Here is a 15,231-nt window from a genome sequence, read left to right as displayed (position 1 = left end):
CCGGCCCCTCCGGCTGCTGCGCAGGGCTGCCCTGCCAAACCTGGGGGACGGGCGCAGGGACCCCGGGAGGGACCCCGGCCGCAGGGACCCGGGCAGCGGTGCAGCAGGGGGATGGGTGCGCTGGGCGCCGAGGGAGCCGGTTATTTTTAGAGGGTGGGGGAGGGTAGCGAACTGCTGCTCCCGAGCTGGCAATGCTCGCTCCTCTTCCCTCTCCCAAATATCCTGCAGGCCTCATCCTGCCTGCTTTCCCTCGCCAGCAGCTTGTGAGCATCGCGCCTTGCGTCCTTTCCAGCGGCCGGGGCAGCAGGGACTGCCAGGGCAGCAGGGCAGGGTGTGCGCGGGGCTGAGGCCCGCGGTGCAGCCAGGTGCCAGCTGCATGGGCAGCCCTGGTGCCTGCAAAATGGGTGAGGGGGATGATGCTCTTCGGCTGAGTCATCTCTGCTCCGTACCCCGGGCAGAGCTGCGTGGCCATGGCGAGGGGCTGCCCGGCTCTGTGTGCCGGAGGCCCCTGCCTGCAAGGCTGAGCCGGCTGGCACAGCTGCGCCCTGCTATCTGTTGGCCCTTGGCAACTGACCCGGACCTGGCTGCTGGGGCTGGTGTGGTTACAGCCTGGGGTTGCACATGTCTTTTGGGGACCTGTTTCTCCCTGACCCTCCCCAGCCCTGTGTGCAGCAGGGAGTGCAGCGCGGGATGCTGCGGCTGGAGGAGGAGGATGAGGAGCCCAGGCCTGGTCACCGCCATATGTGAGGACTGTCGCTGGAGTGCCCTGCTTGCTGCAGGCAGGGTGGCAGGGGAAGGACCAACACCTCCTCTCCCACCCAGTGATGCCGTATGTGGGTGGGGTGTGTGTAGGACCAGCCGTGTGCTGGGACAAGAGCTGCCCCCAGTGCTGTGGGTGCTCACGGATGGATTTACTGCAGCCCCAGGGACTGTCATGCCCTGAGGATGTGTGCCCTGTATGTGTCACTGATTTCCTCGTGGTCCTGCTGTGTACAAGTCCCACAGTCACCTCGTGCTCCCCATCTGCGCAGGGGACATCATCCTGCCCCGTGCCAGAGCCCAGCCTCCTCAGCACGTGCCTTGCTCTCCCTGGGTTGGTCCCCCAGCCCTGGTCTGCCCTGGCCTCATCCAGAGTTGCATGTTTCACCACGCGAAACAAGCTCCATATCTGGCAGGTGGAGGCTGGGGAGATCGCAGCAGGGAGGGGTAAGCACGGGACCCCTTCCTTGCTGGGGGTTCACCCCGAGGGGTCGAAGTTGGGGGTTGCTGGGCTTCTCCCAGTCTCGCAGTGTGGTGTGTGCCCTGCGCTTGCCCTGCCAGCAGCCGCCCGTGGGCACAGCTCCGTGCCACAGCGTGCTCCCCTGGGGTAGGTGCCTCCCACAGCGTGCTTCCCTCCGGGCAACGTGCAGAGCAGTGGCCCTGGTGGTGTGGGATGGGATGGGGAGCAGACACTTCATCTTTAGCTGAGAGTGCTGGGCTGGGACTGGAGAGAGCTGGAGCCAGTCATCTGTGCTGCCCCTGCATGCTGGTGGCCCTGGGAGTTCCCATCATACCTGACACCGGGGCTCTTTGGGGAGCAGCATTGCAGCGAGGCACAGCAGTGGTTTTGGGACAGACTTTGTCCGTGGGCACTTGAGGCTGCAGTGGTGGTGGGTACAGGGAGGCTTTGAGAGAGGCGTGCTTCTGACCCACGGCACCACGTCACCTGCTTCCATAACCGCTTTGTCACCAGGCGGGCTCACCTGCAGCCTGGCAAGGGTGAAGGTCTCATGTCCAGCCCTTGGGAGCAATGGAATTTGCCTGGCACAGCTGAGCTGTTTTGGGGTTGTTCTGGGGTTTGGCTGGGATTTTTATTCTTCCCAGGGCAGAAATTCAGGCAGGAGCCCTGGAGCAATGGGGGTCTGAGCAGAACCGCGTCAGCGGCTCTTGGAGGGAAGGCAGGGCTGTGGGTGTCTGAGGACAGGCTGTGCCATCATCTGTGTCACCTTGGCTCTTGCTGGGACAGGGGTGAACTCAGCTTTGTGTATCTTGCGGGCTGGGCTCCCTGATGACTATTGGTAGCTGGTTTAAAGCTACATTGGGTGTAAAACTAACAGGTGATCTCTCAAAAGTTACCGCAGGCACAGCTGAGGGTGTTTGGCACTTCTCCATGGCCCTGTGTGCCCACATGTTTGGGACAGGAAGGCGACCGCAGTGGGAGCTCCCGGCTCTGAAGTGCCGGTGCCAGGAGCGTGCTGCCGGGTTTTGTTTGGCCCGGGAGGGTTGGTGGTTTGGGGCTCTTGCAGAGGAGCAGTTGAGGCTCTGGGTGCAGCTTCAGTGTCACAGCGTGTTGGTGGCATTCCCGTGGCGTGGGCCCTGGGGTGCAGGGAGGATGCACGTGGGGCAGGGGAGAGCCGGACAGTGGTGTGGCTGCTTTGCCCTGTGCAGGGTTTGTGCCTTTGGCTCCTTGGTCAAGAGCCAGGAAGCTCCCACCATACAAAGGAGTTGTCCTGGCAGGCCTGCCCTTTCATCCCTGGCCAGTTGGAGCAGAGCTGTGGGGATCTTGGTGCCTACAAAATAAGAAAGGCTGAAACTGGGGCACAGGGGGTGCTCACTCAGCCAGCAGGGCCCTGGCGCAGCAGCATCTGTGCTGGGATGCAGCAGCATCTGTGCTGGGGTGCAGCGTCCCTGGGGGACAGGGCACCCCATGCCTGTAGAGCCGCTGCCAGGCCCTGCTGCCGGGGCCAGGTGGGGCTGGTGCCCGATCCTGCAGCAGGAATCGATGGGCTGGTGCTGCCCCAGCTCCAGGTGCTCTTTGCCCCTTGGCTGTTTGCAGCTGGTGCGGGGGAGGCGGGGGGGCACGCAGGGTGGTGCTGGGCAGGGCGATTGGTGGCCACAGTGGCCCACAAGGCAGGTGGCCATGAGCCACTGAGCCTGCAGCGCTCTGCGTCGCACCGTCTGCGGGGAGAGGCTGTGGGCAGCCAGCGCCTTCCTCCGCACCGCGGCTGCCGGCACGGTCCCACTGCTCTGAGGCCGGGCACCTTGTGCCGGTGCGGGGTGGCTGTGTCCCAGCGCCGTGTGTTGGTGTGGCCCTGGGACAGGGCGCTGCCGATGGTGTGTCCTGCTCAGCCAGGCACACTGGTGCCCAGCTGGCACAGCACCATGGGGCTGACATGGGGGAGAACCATGCTGGGCTCTCCCTGGGCTCCGGGTGCTGGCACTGTGTGACGGGCTCAGGGGAGGTGTTGGCAAACCCTGTGGGGATTTCTTCCTCCTCCAGCTCCCCCGAGGCATGTCCCCAGGCTGTCACGCCAGCGTGTGAGGAGTTGGGGCAGGTGACAGGCGCAATTTGCACGGAGCAGGGCTGTGACTGGCGGCAGGGGTGATGGCAGCCTGGCCTTGGCTGTCCCCATGGGTGAGGGCACAGGCAGGTGACCTCGGGGAGCCCTGGCAGGTGTCCAGCTGGGTGGTGAGCATCCGTGGGTGCCTGTGGTAGGGCAGGGCTGGCCTGGGGTTGTGGGGTTAGCTTGGCCCCCTGGGTCTGCTTGGCTGTGGGGCCTGGCTTACCCACCAGCTCTGGTGCTTCTTTAGCAGTGACCGCAGCTTCACCCACCTGTGCTTCCCAGCTGTGGGCAAGTAAGTGGATATTTAATGACGATTAAATTCTGGAGCCATCAAAAAGTTTAAGATATTTCCACCAGACCTAAAATGCTTGTTGGAAACGTTGGGGTGCTTGTTCTCCAGGAGCTGAACCCCATCACTTGGGGCTCCTGTGGGCCAGCACCTGCTGGAGGGCAGGGACGCTGGCAGGGAGCGGGCAGCAGCTCTCCTTCCTCCAGGGACGGGCTCAGGCAGACCCTGCCCTGTCCTCCGGTGGGTGCAGGACGGGGAATTTGGAGACCAGGCTCGCCTTGGGCTGTGCACAGTGCTGCTTCACCTGTGTTGGGACCAGGAAATCCCCTTGCAGGTGCCGGGTGTGGGGAGAGGCTGGGTTGGGCTGCAGGGCTGTTATTGAGGTGACCAGCTTGTGGGTCTCTGGGTGGGATCTCCCAGCCCCTGGCTGTCCCTGTGCTGCAGGGCGCTGGCTGAGGGCAATGGCTGCGAGTGGGCAGGAGGGACGGAGCGGAGTTCTGGGTGGTGCCAGCGGACATGGAGAGCTGTGTGCGCCTGGCCTGGCTGCTCCCGCGGGGAGTGCCGGCTCAGCCGTTGGGGCATGCACGCTGCCGTGTACTGGGGACACTGGTGCAGTTGTCCTGTTCAAAGTCCATGGCTGTGCTAACCCTGGCTTCAGTGCATCTCCCGGCTGCCCGGCGGGCACGGTGGAACCGCTGCACTGGGCGGGGCTGTTGGCTCTTGCTGTGCCCCATGGGGCTGGTTGGTGCTTTTGGCCTGGCACCCGGCTGGTGCTGCTGCTTCGTGCGCGTCCTCCTCGCAGGTCCCTGCTCCCATCTGCCGGTGTGGAGTCGTTGACCCTGTGCTCTGTGGAGCTGAGCACCACCTGGGCAGGGAGCTGCCTGCCAGGGGCCAGCACCCTGCCCTCAGCACCCACCACCCTCTGCCTCCCTCACAGGGGACTCGGGCAGGATCCTGCTGCCCCTGCATCCAGCCCGTGTGAGGCTGAACGTGGGATCCCACCAGGCACGGGTGTACCCCCGCTCCATGGGGGCGGCAGGAACACATAGCCGCACTCATGGCCTCACCCTGCTCACCTCTCTGGCAGGTCCAGGTGAACCTGTGCCGAGGGATGTATGCACACGCGTATGGGCTGGATCCCTCTGGCTGCTGAGCTCTGCCACAGCCCAGGACCTGCCCCTGGGCCCTCCCAGCCACTGTCACCTGGGCACAAGGGCCCCTGAGTCCCATGTCCCACCCTGCACCCCACTCCAGGCATACATGTGAGAGCCCTCACCATGGGAGGAGGGGTGAGGAGGGTGAGGAGACAGGACAGAGCGTGCTGGTGGGTGCTGGTGGGTGCAGGGCTGGTCAGCTGCTGGCAGGCACTGGCCCTTCTCCTCTCCTTGTCTCTCTCCTTCCAGCGTTTCCTTCCCTGGATCCTGGCCTTTTTGCCCCCTTGCTTCCTCACACAATCCCAAAATGTCCCTCAGAGTCCTGCACCTGCAGGCAGGGACCCTGCAGTCCCCAGGCTGTGCCACACTTGGGTGCCAGCTTTGGGTGCCCCTGCTGGGTGCCCCCCAGGGAGGGCTGAGGCTCCCTTGGGACAGCATCCTTTCCCCTTCCCCCCACCGCCTCTGCCCCATTGTGAGTGTGGGGCAGCCCTGTCCCCCTCACACCTGGAAAGCCCCTTAGGGGCAGCCCTGGGGACCAAAGGGGCAAGATCAGTCCTGGAGGTGCCGACTGGTGACCCCCACTCTGCCACCAGTTCTGCCCATTGCCGTGTCACCCCGGGTGCTGGTGCTGGGGCACAGCCTGCCCTGGCACTGCGGGATGGGGGTCACAGGAGGGGTCGAGGACAGAGGAGGTCTCTGGGGAAGGAGATGAGCAAAAGGTCAATGACCCACTCTAAAAAAATAAATAGCAACAAGCAGGTCCCTCTTGTCACCACCAAGGACCCGGCAGTCCCCAAAGGAGCCTGGTACAGCCCGGCGTGGGTGTGGGGGGACGGTCCCACAGGCGCCAGGGCACAGAGGCCCCTTTGTGTGCCTGGTAAACAGGCAGTGAGTGGCAGGGCGGGAGCCATGGGGCAGGCAGAACGGGTCGGGGTGTCCCTTGTCACCCCCCAGTACAAGGATGGTGACACCAGGGGCTGTGCCTGGGACCAGTGGGACAAATGGGGATCCCCTGGCACTGCTCCTGGAGTGTTTGCAATCCCCTCCAGCCCTTCTTCCTCCAGTCTCTGCCTCCCCCCACATCAGCTCTAGGGGTGGAGAGGGCAGCATGGGGGGTACCCCTGGGTGCAGCCATGCCCGTCCCACCAACCTGCCAGCCCTGGTGCCCGCAGGAGAGCTGCGGCCACGTGCGGTGGGGGCCAGGGGGTGGGGTCCCTGTGCTTGCTGCTGTTTGCTGGGCTGTGGTGACTTTTTGGCAGAGCATTTGCAGGCCCTGGGTGAGGCCATCATGGAGGTGATGCTTTTGGGGACAGGAGGGCCTATCCCTGTCACTTGCTGCTGGTTGTGTCGTTCCAGCCAGCCCCTGTGGTGTTAAAGCCCTGCTGGTGAGCCCCTCTGGCAACTGGTCACCACGGGCAACAGGACCGGTGCGGGAGGAGGTGTTGGTGCCGCAGTGGGAACCTTCCTGGCAGCGGAGCTGGGTCTGCCCTGCGCTTGGTGGCAGCTGGTTCCGGGTGCCAGCCTGGGGTCTGCTCTGTCCCTGGCGTGAGCTGAGTGTGCCTCACCTCACCCTGTGCCTCAGTTTCCCCACACACGGTAGTTTCCATCCACTCAGCAGCAAGGGCAACAGGGCCATGACGTGTCCTGGGCACTCCCAGTGCAAACCAGCGGCAGCTGTGCTGGCAGCGTGCCGGGTCCGGCTCCTGCCCGTGGCTGAGGGCACTGATGCCCATCCCCAGGGCCTCTGGGCACAGAGCCCAGCCTGGGCTGCCTGCGCGATTGGGGTCAGGGATTCCTGAGGATTTGCTGTGATTTACCATATGCCACCGGTGGAAATCCTGTGCAGCCGTAGCCTTCTGGGAGGGCACACAGGGGGTGCCAGGAGCCCCCACGCTGCCCCCAGTTGCACCTGGGGCCAGTGCCAGGGTCTGAACCTGCCCCGGCAGCACTGGAGTCTGCGCTCTGCATAGCCCAATGTGTGGGACCCGGCAGTGGCACAGGCGGCTGGGGGTGTCGTGCCAGGGAGCTGCCAGCCGTGAGGGCACTGCCAGGCTGGGGACCTGTGGCTCTTTGCCAGTCATGGGGACTTGGGGTTATGTCAAACTTGGGGTTTACAGCTGGCTGAACATGACCCAGTGTGTGTATAGGTGGCCAAAAAGGCCACCAGCATCCTGGCTTGTATCAGCAATAGTGTGGCCAGCAGGACTGGAGAAGTGATTGTGTCACTGTACTCAGCACTGGTGAGGCCAAACCTTGAATCTTGGGGTCGGTTTTGGGCTCCTCATCGTAAGAAGGACATTGAAATACTGGAGAGAGTGCAGAGAAGGGACCGGAGCTGGTGAGGGGCTGGAGCACAAGTGCGATGGAGCGGCTGAGGGACCTGGGGCGTTCAGCTGGAGAACAGGAGCTGAGGGGAGACCTTCTGATCTCTGAACTGCCTGAAAGGAGCTTGGAGCCAGGGGGGTCGGGCTCTGCTCCCCAGGAACAAGCGCCAGGAGCAGAGGAAACGGCCTCAAGTTGCGCCAGGGGAGGTTGAGGTTGGATGTGGGAACAATTTCTTCCCCAAAGGGCTGTGGGGCATTGGAACAGGCTGCCCAGGGCAGTGCTGGAGTCACCAGCCCTGGAAGGGTTTAAAAGACATTTAGACCAGGTTCTTAGGGACATGGTTTCGTGCTAGAGTTAGATTAGGTTATGGTTGGCCTCGATGATCCTGAGGGTCTCTTCCAGCTGAAATGATTCTATTCTATTCCTCTGGGCAGCCCCAGCTGCAGTGGCTCATCAGGCTGGGCTCCAGCCCAGCACTCTGTTTGCATTGCTGGAATAGGGGCCTCTCCCCTCTGTGGTGCCCCCTCCTGTCCCCAGGTGCTCCGGGCAGGATGGTGCAGGCAGGGCTGAGCAGGAGATCCTTGGGTGCCCAGGGACCCGTTTGCCTCAGGCTCAGCTGTGATGGTGCCACCCAGGACACGGGCGCTGCGCTACACCGTGCCTCGGGAGCCGCGTCCTGCCCACACTCCTCCTTGGCAGCCGGGTCCTGGTGTCACGATCCCTCTGCTTTGTGTCATCCCCAGTGGGTGCTGGCCTTTGAGATCTTCATCCCCCTGGTGCTTTTCTTCATCCTCCTGGGGCTGCGGCAGAAGAAGCCGACCATCCCTGTGAAGGAAGGTGAGTGCTGGTGGGCGGTGTCTGGGGCCACCCCAGGCTCTGGGGAGCCACTCCAGCCCCTTGGGGACAGCCTGGGTGGGGCAGAGGGGCTGCAGCAGCTGGTGGAGACCCAGAAGGGCCTTTTGGGGGACATGTTGCTGGGCAGGGGCTGCAGCTGGTGGCTGGTGGGGCATACACAGCGCAGCAGAGTCAGTCCCAACATGGGGGGATCCGCTGGGGTGGCAGTGCCAACCAGCCTGTGGCTGCCATCAGCAGGGACAGTTTGTGGGGGAAATGGAGCTGGATGGTGCTGGGACAGCCACGGTCACCCTGAATCTTTAAGGAGCAGCCAGGCTGGTGGTGGGAAGGGTCCCGAGCTCCTCATTGTGCCGGGGGCGGAAATTCACCACATGGAGCTCCATACCAGTTATGGGGGGGTCCGGGATGCTGGGGCCCTGGCAGGGTGACAAACTGATGAGACCGGAGCTGGGGGCTCCTGGTGATGTGCAGCCAGGGCTGCAGGTGCTGGTGCCTGCGGGCTGTGCTGCAGGTGCCGGTGGTGCGGTGGGGCGGGGAGGAGGTGCCGGGAGCCAGCAACTTGGTGTAACTGTGGTCCAAGCCTGTGTTTCAGCACGTGCCGGCGAGGGAGAGCCCAGCTGTGGGGTCCAGCTGTGGGCGGTAGCGGGTGCTGCCCCGGTCCCTGCCCCGGCGCTAATGTGCGCTCTGTGTTGTGTGGTTTTGGTTTGGTTTTTCTTTTTGCTCACGTTTTCTTTTTCTTTCCCACCACCTCCCCTGCCTGCCTGCCCTCCATGTCTCTACTGCATGCGCCAGTCTGTAAGTTGGTGGGGTGGGTGGGTGCCTCCCCCCTTCCCCTGCCTGTGCCAGCCACATGTTTTGGGGAGAAAGAGTCCGGTTTGGATCAACTCATTCTGGCCTAATCCACATCTGTGTAACCCTGTCGCCTTCCTCCGTGGCTGGTGAAGATGAGCTTGGGCAGCACAGTGTGGCCCCTGCCTGCTCCTCCCTGGGGCTGCCCAGACAGGACCAGCCATGGTGGTGTCCTCACTGGGTTGGTGCTGTGTTCCCCAGGTGCGGGGGCCGCTGGTGGCGATGTCCCTGTCCCCCCCGGGACTGCAGAGGGCTCTCCAGGTCAGGAGTAGCTTGTTCTACCCCTTCTCACCTCCCTCCTGGGGCAGACCCTGCTGGGTGGTGGCACCCATGTGGTAGCCTGTGGTCACCCTGGTCTTGCCTATGCTCCCCCCAGTCTGGTCCTCAAGGGGCTAGAGATGGCTTCCAGCCCGGCACCACCACCAGGTCCCTGTTCTGGCCCCTTGCAGCTGGGATGGCCAGGACATGGCACTACTAGGAGCCTGGAGGCCACTAAGATGCCACCAATGTGCTGGCTTCCAGCCACCACCATCTGCCCTGCCAAGCTGCTGACCCATCCGGTGCTTCCCTGCCCTGGGCTGTCCCTTGTCGCTGCCAGAAGCCCATCTTCACCAGCCGCTGCCCGTTGCGGCTGTGCTAACAGCACTGACCTGCCTCTAACCACAGAGCCGCCGGCCGGGCCGCGGCGTGCAGGGCCCCTGCCTGGCGCTGCCTCTGGTCCCCTTTGGGCAGGGCCCTCCTGCACTTGCCCAGTCCCAGGGAAGGATGTGGAAAGACCCCGGCAGGGACGATGGCTCAGTGCCGGCTGAGGGGGAAGGTTTGCTGTCCTCTCACTGCTCCTTATTTCTTCCATCTCCCCCACTGTGTCTCCATCTCCATCCACCTCCAGCAGCCGCTCGTCGGGGCAGCCGGGCAGGGGGAGGCCGGGGCTCGGGGAGCGGTGGTGACAACTTTCTTCCCTGTTGTATTCTTCCTCCTCCTCTTCCTCTGGAGATCCGGCGGTGCCTCTGAGGTTACTAACAAGAGGGGCTGAGAGGCCGGGGAGGTTGGTGGCTGTCCTGGCAAGCTGCAGAAGTTGACATTGTCCTGGGGTGGGAGGGACCTGTCACCCAGAGGGAGCGGGCAGGAGCCAGGGTGGCAGGAGCTGCCCACAGCCCCAAGGGGCCACCAGCCGGGGACAGCCTTGGTTGGAAAGCTGCAGACTTCTGTCCTTGGCCGCCAGCCTCCCACGGGGCTCACAGGGCCCAGCGCACGCTTCTCTGAACTGAGTGTCTGTCTCTCCGGTGGCCCCCTGCCTCCCCCCTGCCTCCCCCGCCTCTGCACCTTCCTCGGCCTGTTCTGCGCTCCCTTGCTGGCTCCAGCTTTCTACACGGCGGCCCCGCTCACGTCGGCCGGGATCCTGCCCGTCATGCAGTCTCTGTGCCCTGACGGCCAGCGCGATGAGTTCGGCTTCCTGCAGTACTCCAACTCCACGTGAGTTGTGCCCTTGCAGAGTGTCCTCCTCCTGTCCAGCCTGCCTCTTCCCATGCTGTCACCACCCCTCTGGGAGCAAGGCGCAAGCCCCTGTCCCCCAAAGTGTTTGGGTGCAGAGCACCATGTCCCCAGGGTGCAGGGGACATCTCAGCCTGTTCCCCTGTGGGCGCTCAGGTGCCCGGTGCTGGGAGGAGGGCAGAGGTGGCCCCCAGGGGCACCTCAAGGCGCTGCGGCTCTCTTGTGTACCCCTGGCATGGTGGATTCGGTGTGCTGGCACGGCCAGGTCCTGGGGCAGCAGTGCCCGAGGCAGGCAGCACTGCTGGCCCATGCACCGGAGGGGCTTGTTCCTGCCCAGGGCTCTGTGGGAGGCGTCCCCACCCCTCCGTCCCTGTCCCTGAAGCCGTGGTGGTGCTGGGCTCTTGCAGGGTGACGCAGCTCCTGGAGCACCTCAGCGAAGCTGTGGAGCAGAGCAGCCTCTTCGACCCGCAGCACCCGGGACTGGAGGAGGAGCTGGAGTCGCTGCGCCGGCGCCTGGAGGCACTGAGCAGCAGCGAGCCCAGCTCCATGGAGACCCACTTCAGGAACCCAGCAGGTGGGCTGTGCCCTGCCTGCCCCCCCGCTGCCTGCGCAGGCAGGGCTGGGGCTGCCCGCCTGCCAAGCACCCGGTGGTGCGATGGCACGTGGCAGCGCCTTGCCGCTGGCCCACATCACTGCGTGCCGGGCAGGGCCAGCTGTGATGCGTCTCTGCGTGGGGCCGTGCCATGTGCCACATTCTGGCGGGCTGCTCTGAACCCCTGCCTTGCTCTTGCCAGGATCCGGCTTCACATTGGCGTGGGCAGCCAAGGACCGGGGCGAGCTGCAGCGCTTCCTGACGCGGAACCTGTCCCTGCCCAACAGCACAGCCGAGCTGCTCCTGGGCTCCAGCATTGACCTGCATGAGGTGGGTGACAGCCTTTGGTACTTGGTGACAGCTTTTGGGAGGTGGGTGGTGGCCTCTGGAAGGTGGGTGACAGCACAGTGCTGCAGGGCTGGGCTTTGCAGGGGTCTGCACCGCCCCAGGGAATGGGGCACCAGACTCAGGTGGGAGTTGGTGAACACGTGGCCAGGGCTCATCCTACCACCCCACGCCAGGGTGCTGCTGGGCAAACGGGTGCTTCTGCTCCTGGCGCGCTCGGCAGCTCCGCTCCCGTCCCCGGTGCAGGTGTACCGCCTGTTCTTCGGTTCCTTTCCTTTGGTACCCGATGAGACCCATGAACGAGACCTGTGGGACGGGTTTGGCCCTCGTGAGAAGATGACGCAGCTGGAGGTGAGGAGTGGTGCCATGTGTGGGAGACTTGGTGGGGCAGAGCTCATTCTCTCCTCGGTGGTGTCCGTCCTGGCAGAGGGGATGTGACAGGGTGCTGTCAGGTGGCCAGAGCAGCAGCAGGGGTGGCTGGGTCCTCAGTTTCCCATTGCAGTGGGTGATGGCACCACCTGAACGATGGCTGTGAAGGGAGGGGGAAGATTGTGTTCTGTCCTGTGGCTGGGGTGCAGACGACCTGTGCTCCCCCCATCTGCACGTCCCCTTTTCTATCCCTCCTTGCGGAGACCATGGGTGTGGGTGCTGTGGGGCCATTCACGTGTGCTTGGTGGGTTCACATGGAGGGAGACCCTGTGATCCCCCACACCACCAGCCTCCTCCTTGGTCGTCTTGCAGAAGAGCCTCCCCAGTGGCTGGAGGAGCCTGCGGGAAGGGCTGGTCCACCGGGCGCTGCGGGACCCTGCGGCAGCCCCGCGCCGGCCAGCGCTGCTCCGCCTGCTCTCCCAGGCCCTGGGCCTTGCCAGCACCACCGCAGCACCCGCCGCCTCCGACAGCCCCCAGGCCTTTGTCACCGAGATGGAGGTGAGTGCCTGGCAGGGCCAGCCAGGGTGCGGGCAGCCGCTCTGCCAGGGCGGGCACTGTCATGTGCCCCTGCACCCGGTGCTGTGCCATGACAGCTCCCTGCCCCATAGGGCGTCCTCTTCACCGGGCCGGTGCTGGAGCAGCTGACATGTGAGCAGAGCCCCGGGGGGCTGCGCCGCCTCCTTCGCGTGGCCCCCGCGCAGCAGCCGCTGCTGCGGACGTACCGGGCGCTGGCCTGCAACGGCAGCCGGGCCGCCCGCCGGGAGCGCTTTGCCCAGCTGGCCACCGAGCTCCGGGAGCAGCTGGACACCCCCAGGATTGTCAGCAGAGTGAGAGCGGGGCTGCGGGACATGCCTCCCACCAGTGTGGGGTGGGCTGTGGGGCAAGGACAGGGACAAGGCCTGGGCAGGGTCTCCCTGCTCACCGGGGATGTGTGGGGGTGGAGGGCTCTGTTACATGGCACAGTGCCTCCTGATCACCCACCTACCCCACATGGGCACCCCTGCCGAGCCCCACAGCGGGACTCTGGATGATTCCCCCTCCTGGCACCTCCTCAGACACTGCCCATGGGATGGGGCTCTGTGTCCCCAGCATCCTCCAAGCACATCCCCACAGGCTCCTCTCCCAGGACTGGTGGTGTCCCTGGTGGCACAGCTCCTCGAGGCTGGCTCTGAGGTCTCCCCCTCCGTGTCCTCCTGCCTGAGTCTGATCTGTCCATTGTGGTCACAGGGGACCACCCTTCCTGCCTGGGGGACATCTTGTGTTCCTCAACAAGACCCTGCCAGCATTTGCCTGCACTCCTGCTGCCTGATAGCCACAGATGCATGGCAATGAGTCCAGGGCCTCAGCTGGTCATAGCTTCAACCTTTTAACCAAGAAAGTGGACATGCCACTGCTTGGGGTGCTCCTTGGTCCCCTCTGCTGCAGAGCAGAGCCCTGTCACCTCAGCCACAGCTAACCCCTTGCACGCTTGTCTTTGCAGCTGAAGCTGGATGAGGTGAACAGCACGGCCGCCCAGCACCGCCTCCGCGCCCTCCTGGAGGACCTAGCAGAAATGGAGAAGGTTCTCCGTGATGTGGACATCCTGTCGGCGCTGGCCAAGCTGCTGCCCAGGGGAGCCTGTGTCAGCAAGGCCCCGCTGCCCACTGCCAATAGCACTGGCTGGGCCAGTGCCAATGCCACGGCTGGCAACACCACAGCAGAGGAGGAGGGAGCTGGGGGTGGCGCAGCCGGCAGTGACAACCCTCAGGGGCAGTTCTCGGCATTTGTGCAGCTCTGGGCCGGGCTGCAGCCCATCCTCTGCGGCAACAACCGGTAGGAGCCCCGGGGGTTGGAGAGAATGGATCGAGGTGGTCTCTGGTCAGGCAGGGCAGTGGGAGAGCCCACCCTGCCTCTGCCATCCCAGCGAGGGGCCGCGGTCATCCCTTGATGAGCACGTGGGAGATGGGTGCTGTGCCGCATCCTTGTGCCATGGCTGGGGGCAGCTTCTCAAGCTGGGCACCATGCTGGCACAGGAGTCAGTGTGAAATCCCCTCCTGGGCAGGGGTGGGGGCTGCTCACAGCAAGGGCTGCTGGGGCTGGAGTGGAATTGGCAGCCTGAGCCCCCTTTGCAGGACGATTGAACCCGAGGCGCTGAAGCAGGGCAACATGAGCTCGCTGTGCTTCACCAGCAAGGAGCAGCGGAACCTAGGCCTTCTCGTGCATCTGATGACCAGCAACCCCAAAATCCTGTATGCACCCGTGGGCACCGAAGTGGACAAAGTCATCCTGAAGGTGAGGGTGCAGAGACTGGGACCCCCATCCTTCCTCTCCCACCTGCCCTGCTCTGCAGGGACCTCCTTGCCCAGGCATGGCCCAGCTGCCAGGAGCCTGCAGCTGCCCTGGCCTTTGCCGATGATGGGTGAGCAGATGCCTCTGTGGCTGCTAGCCATCCCAGAGAGCGGGGTGGCCCTGCCTCTTCATGTCCTGTGTGACCTTCCTCCCCCTCAGGCCAATGAGACCTTTGCCTTTGTGGGCAATGTCACCCACTATGCCAAGGTGTGGCTGAACATCTCCCCCGAGATCCGTGCCTACCTGGAGGAGGGCAGGCTGCAGAGACGCATCCGCTGGCTCCAGCAGGTAGGATGGTGCAGTGGGGACTGAGCCAGCCTGGGCTTTGCTACCCCAGGCCAGGTGGAAAGGGGTGTCCTGCCCTGAGGCACCTCTTGGCTTCTTCATATGAAGCTCTCAGGTGCTCCTAGGTGCTCACCCTGGTGTTGTGAGGACCAGGCTGGTTCCCTGTGCAAGGTGGATGATGTTCTGGCCCCAGGAGAAGCGATGGGTCCTGTTTGTGTCCATGGAGAGGACAGGGGCTGAGAGGCAGGACACACATCCCAACTTCTCCCTCCTGTGTCTCCCTCTCTGTCCCAGTTCACCGCTGACCTCCACAAGCACCCAGAGATCCTGAATGTCTCTGACAGCGATGTTCTCCACAACTTCCTCAACGGCAACTTCTCCCTGCCCAATGCCAGCATCCTGCTCCAGCAGCTGGACACCATCGACAATGCCGCCTGTGGCTGGGTCCACTTCATGGCCAAGGTGAGGTTGTACCCTCCTGTAGGAATGTGGATGCTGGTGCAGCAACCGCTGCCCACAGCCAGGCTCTGCAGGGCCGAGGACAGAGGTTAGGTCTGCCCAGGCCCCCTTAAGGCCATGGGATGGGAGTCCTGGAGGACACAGGGGCTTCTTCAGTGTGAGGAGCTTTGGGGTAGATGTCAGCAGTTGAGGTGCCCACCTGGTGTTGGGTTTGGGGGCTCATGGGATGCCTGAGGGTGACACACGGTGTGCAGGGTCTGTGTGCTAGATCCATCAGGGCAGTGAAGTCTCACTGGCCTCCTCCACTAGGTCAGTGTGGACATCTTCAAAGGCTTCCCAGATGAGGAGAGCATCGTCAACTACACACTGAACCAGGCCTACCAGGACAACGTCACGGTCTTTGCCAGTACGTCCTCATGACCCGGCCCCTTCCTGGGGGTCCTTGAAGCCATGTCCTCCAGCCATGTCCTGGGCTGGGGCCGCTGGCTTTGGACATGGCTCTCCTGG

General features: G+C 64.0%; 1 protein-coding gene across 1 annotated transcript in view; it reads left to right on the top strand.

The window, feature by feature from the left end:
- ABCA2 (ATP binding cassette subfamily A member 2) overlaps positions 1-15,231 on the top strand; it is a gene marked incomplete at both ends in the record, with an annotated part of 32,595 nt that overhangs the window by 853 nt on the left and 16,511 nt on the right. Inside the window, 12 exons of the mRNA XM_080355977.1 lie at positions 7,835-7,928; positions 10,157-10,268; positions 10,694-10,860; positions 11,081-11,208; positions 11,470-11,574; positions 11,965-12,150; positions 12,261-12,479; positions 13,133-13,464; positions 13,764-13,923; positions 14,140-14,268; positions 14,560-14,727; positions 15,034-15,130. Of these exons, the coding sequence (XP_080212103.1) occupies positions 7,835-7,928; positions 10,157-10,268; positions 10,694-10,860; positions 11,081-11,208; positions 11,470-11,574; positions 11,965-12,150; positions 12,261-12,479; positions 13,133-13,464; positions 13,764-13,923; positions 14,140-14,268; positions 14,560-14,727; positions 15,034-15,130 (1,897 nt within the window). The remainder of the gene's footprint in view (positions 1-7,834; positions 7,929-10,156; positions 10,269-10,693; positions 10,861-11,080; positions 11,209-11,469; positions 11,575-11,964; positions 12,151-12,260; positions 12,480-13,132; positions 13,465-13,763; positions 13,924-14,139; positions 14,269-14,559; positions 14,728-15,033; positions 15,131-15,231) is intronic.

Source organism: Nesoenas mayeri (genome assembly GCF_963082525.1).
Source record: "Nesoenas mayeri genome assembly, chromosome: 18".
NCBI classification, from domain to species: Eukaryota; Metazoa; Chordata; class Aves; order Columbiformes; family Columbidae; genus Nesoenas; species Nesoenas mayeri.
The sequence above is the reverse complement of the archived record's forward strand: the minus strand, read 5'-3'. Positions and strand labels throughout refer to the sequence as shown.